This window comes from Etheostoma spectabile, chromosome 8, assembly GCF_008692095.1.
Source record: "Etheostoma spectabile isolate EspeVRDwgs_2016 chromosome 8, UIUC_Espe_1.0, whole genome shotgun sequence".
NCBI lineage: Eukaryota > Metazoa > Chordata > Actinopteri > Perciformes > Percidae > Etheostoma > Etheostoma spectabile.
The window spans coordinates 2,338,089-2,341,574 of record NC_045740.1 but is presented as its reverse complement, the minus strand read 5'-3'; the positions used below and the strand labels follow the sequence as shown (position 1 = coordinate 2,341,574).

General features: G+C 44.3%; 1 protein-coding gene across 4 annotated transcripts in view; it reads left to right on the top strand.

The window, feature by feature from the left end:
* Positions 1 to 3,486, top strand: part of kcnq1.2 (potassium voltage-gated channel, KQT-like subfamily, member 1.2) — a 191,783-nt gene that overhangs the window by 123,695 nt on the left and 64,602 nt on the right. For all 4 annotated transcript variants that reach the window (XM_032523241.1, XM_032523242.1, XM_032523238.1 and 1 more), the window contains 2 exons: positions 2,058 to 2,133; positions 3,052 to 3,146. In XM_032523241.1, the coding sequence (XP_032379132.1) occupies positions 2,058 to 2,133; positions 3,052 to 3,146 (171 nt within the window). The remainder of the gene's footprint in view (positions 1 to 2,057; positions 2,134 to 3,051; positions 3,147 to 3,486) is intronic.

Here is a 3,486-nt window from a genome sequence, read left to right as displayed (position 1 = left end):
CACACACACACACACGGGCCGGCAGTCTCGCTGGGACCTGATTGTAGCACATTGATGTCTAAGGCTGCTCTCTCCTGACTGACTCTGAGGTTATTGCAACACACCATGGAAGCACAGGATATTTGACAGTCCCCTGCCAAATAAAGAGTCAAGGGGGTGGGGGGGAGGGAGTTGCCATTGACAACTCAAAGATCTCCAAAGTGACCATCAGAAAATGAAAAAAGAGAAAACTTATTAAGAGAGAAGAGTCCAGGGGAGGCCATGGGGCTAAATCTGTCATAGATTTTCAAGAGAGGGACAAGGCCAGTCCACGGCTCCAGCTTGTATATGACTTCTACAGCTGACCTAATGAAGAATAGCGAGTCTGTTGAGGAGGAGTTGGGGTTTAATCTGTAAGAGAAGAAAAAAAAACACAACCAGCCTTTTACATAAAGAATGAATCATAGAGCGCAGGACAATAGAAAATATATTGAAGTTGTCGTGGGCAGGATCTAAGCTTTGCTGACTCAAGAGGAGTCCCCAGGATACACTGGGTGTCGAATCTTCTGTAAAACAAACTTCTGCACAAACACGAAGAGGAGAGAAGAGAGAGGGGAGGCAGAAGGCGATGAGTAGGAGGCAGAGTCAGAGCCAGCAAGTGTTCGAAGGGCAGCATCAGCAGAGAGATGTGGGAATTACATTCCTTCAGTTTCTGTGTGCCAAATGTTTAATGGAGTGGAGGAGACGTTAGTGTTGGACTAAAACCCTCCGTGTTATTCTTTTATCTTACTTACCAATGAACATGTGTGCGCATTTGTGTCAAACACAGGAAACGGGAGGAGGGCAAGGAGGGAGTGGGGTACAGTTGTACAATGATCAAAACCGCACATGTTTTTTGTTTCCTACATGTGTTTTCTTTACCAATTATGCTCAAAACTCAGAGTCACAAAAAAACACATCCCTCTCCCGATTGACTATGGAGAGCAAGGAGGTGGGGGATGGACTTTTTTTTTCATTCCAAATAGGGCCTCATGGTCTTTATGTTTGGCATTGTTTGTGTGCATTTCTTCTTATAGCTTGGGCAGACCTTGCGTGGAGGGCAGGAAAAAAGACAGCAGCCCGACAGCCTTTGATGTATATGTTTTATGGTCCCATGTCAACGCATTGTCTTTTAAGTCCTTTTGTTGTCCCTCCGCCTAATTAAGACCTCAGAGCGACTTGTTGACTCCACAAGACCCTTATTTGGGGAGAGGGAGGATAGTGTGTGTGTGTGTGTGTGTGTGTGTGTGTGTGTCGGTTTTTGTGTGTTGTGGGTGTGCAAGTCAGTGTGTGTCCTTTGATTGGGATGCAGTTTTAGAGAAACGTTTATTACCCACTATTTACATAGACTTGACATAACAATATCATATTTTCTGTTTGAGAGCCACTGTGAGTTTTCTCATATCTATTTTCACAAAAATCTGTACTATACAAGGTATGTTTTGCCATTTTCTGACAAAATAAAATCACTTGAGCACCAGTGCAAGCACCCAGAGAGCCTCCTTAAAACACACAACACACACACACACACACACACACACACACACACACACACACACACACATGCCATACAATCACTATGGTATGAAAGTATGAGTTTGTGTGTGTTGTTTGCATCCAGTGGTTTCTGTTTCAGTGTTTAGCTCCATACCAGTGGGCTTTCTTTTGTGTTGACACAAATGTGCTTCTTTGAGCTGAGGGATGTGTTTTTTGGACTCCTCATAATGCGACCTGAGTTGAATTTTCCTTCTGTTTTACTGCACCATGTTGCAGAATCAGTTGTGACCAATGAGGCAAGCAATGTATACAGCAGGGGTTAAACTGTTCTGACACATTTTTGTGGACATGAATGCATACCCCTCTATGTGTTAGCTTTCCTTTCAGGGCCACATGTTTTGCTGTTGCACGGTACACACATTTAGACTGGGTTTTGGAGCGTGCAGCCTTCCTTGTCTTTTTTTTCATTTCTTTTACAACTCAACTTGTACAACAAGGGATCCTGTCGAGTCAGCCTAAATCGGTCTCTCTTTCTGTTGCAGGTTGTCCCATGCACAGAGATCAGCTGTAAAAGTCCTCCGCAGAATGCAGTACTTTGTGGCCAGGAAGAAATTTCAGGTAAGCAAATGATAATCCAGAGGAGGGGTGAGCATTTCTATTGAGTTAAGGATCGGATAGATACAGAGATAAAGACAGAGTGGGAGTGAGAGAAGTGTGTGTGTGTGGTGTGTAGGGTAGTGTTTGTGCGGTTATACAGGATGAGCAAGGGGAGCCCGAAGGGCAAATATCAGCTGCAGCGCTGCTGTGCACGTGTGCGTGTGTGTATGTGTGTGTTTGTGTGTAAATGCCTGAAACTTGCACCTGCATGTCTTCTTTGTGCGTACTTCAGTTCAGGCGTAGTATCAAGGGAAGTCTACTCAAACTGTCTCTGGGGCAACAGTAGGAATTTACTTACTGTGCTGCATATACAAAATACACACTTACAAAAATAGACTTACACACAGCAGGACATGGCCTCACACAGCACTTAAGGCAGTGGAATTATGTTAAAATATTTTGTGCAGTAAATTATTGTTTTTTATTACTGTTTGCGATACTTTGGCCATCATTTTCATGCTTCATGTTATTGTTGAAGGGTTCCTGTGTGTATTCTTACCATTTCCAAGTGTTCTATATGTTTTCAATTATGGCCTAAGTGATCTCAGCTGCAGAGGCTATACTCTGTGTATACTAAGGAGACCCTAAAGAGTTCACTGGGTTCTTTCTGATGCTGCTTGTATCCACGTCACACTAAACAAAGCTGTGAAAAGTACTTAATACCATTGCTTTCTACATAATCATGCATGGGCACACACACACACACACACACACACACACACACACACACACACACACACACACACACACCTCCACACACACATTGAGTTAACAATGAACCCTTTGCACCCAAGGGGGTTGGGGATGTTTTCAGGGACTGGGCAACTGAGCGGCTATGGTTGACAATGGCTTTTGTGTCCCGGTGTGTGTGATCCCCAGCAAGCACGGAAGCCCTATGATGTGCGGGACGTGATCGAGCAGTATTCCCAGGGTCACCTCAACATGATGGTCCGCATCAAGGAACTGCAGAGAAGGTGGTGTCTTCGACCTCGTTTCATGCTCTTTCTTAGTTCTGTCACTAACTTTGTCTTGGTGGATTTAAAGGTGCCCTGCAACATGTATTTCCTTAGTGGTAATATCTGAAGTTCTACCATGGAAAAAATGCCTTGGTTACCTTGTTTCAAGCCCTTCTAGTGCAGTATAGAAAGCCTCCAAGAAGATTCAGCGAGCTAAGCTGCTTGACTCTGATTGGGTAACAGCTAGCCAATGAGAGCCTGGCTATCAGCGTCTTTTACCCAGCGTAACTGGGCAAGCTAATGAATAGTAATGAGCTCAGGCAGTATGACGTCAGACTGACCAGCTTTTGTAATTGGC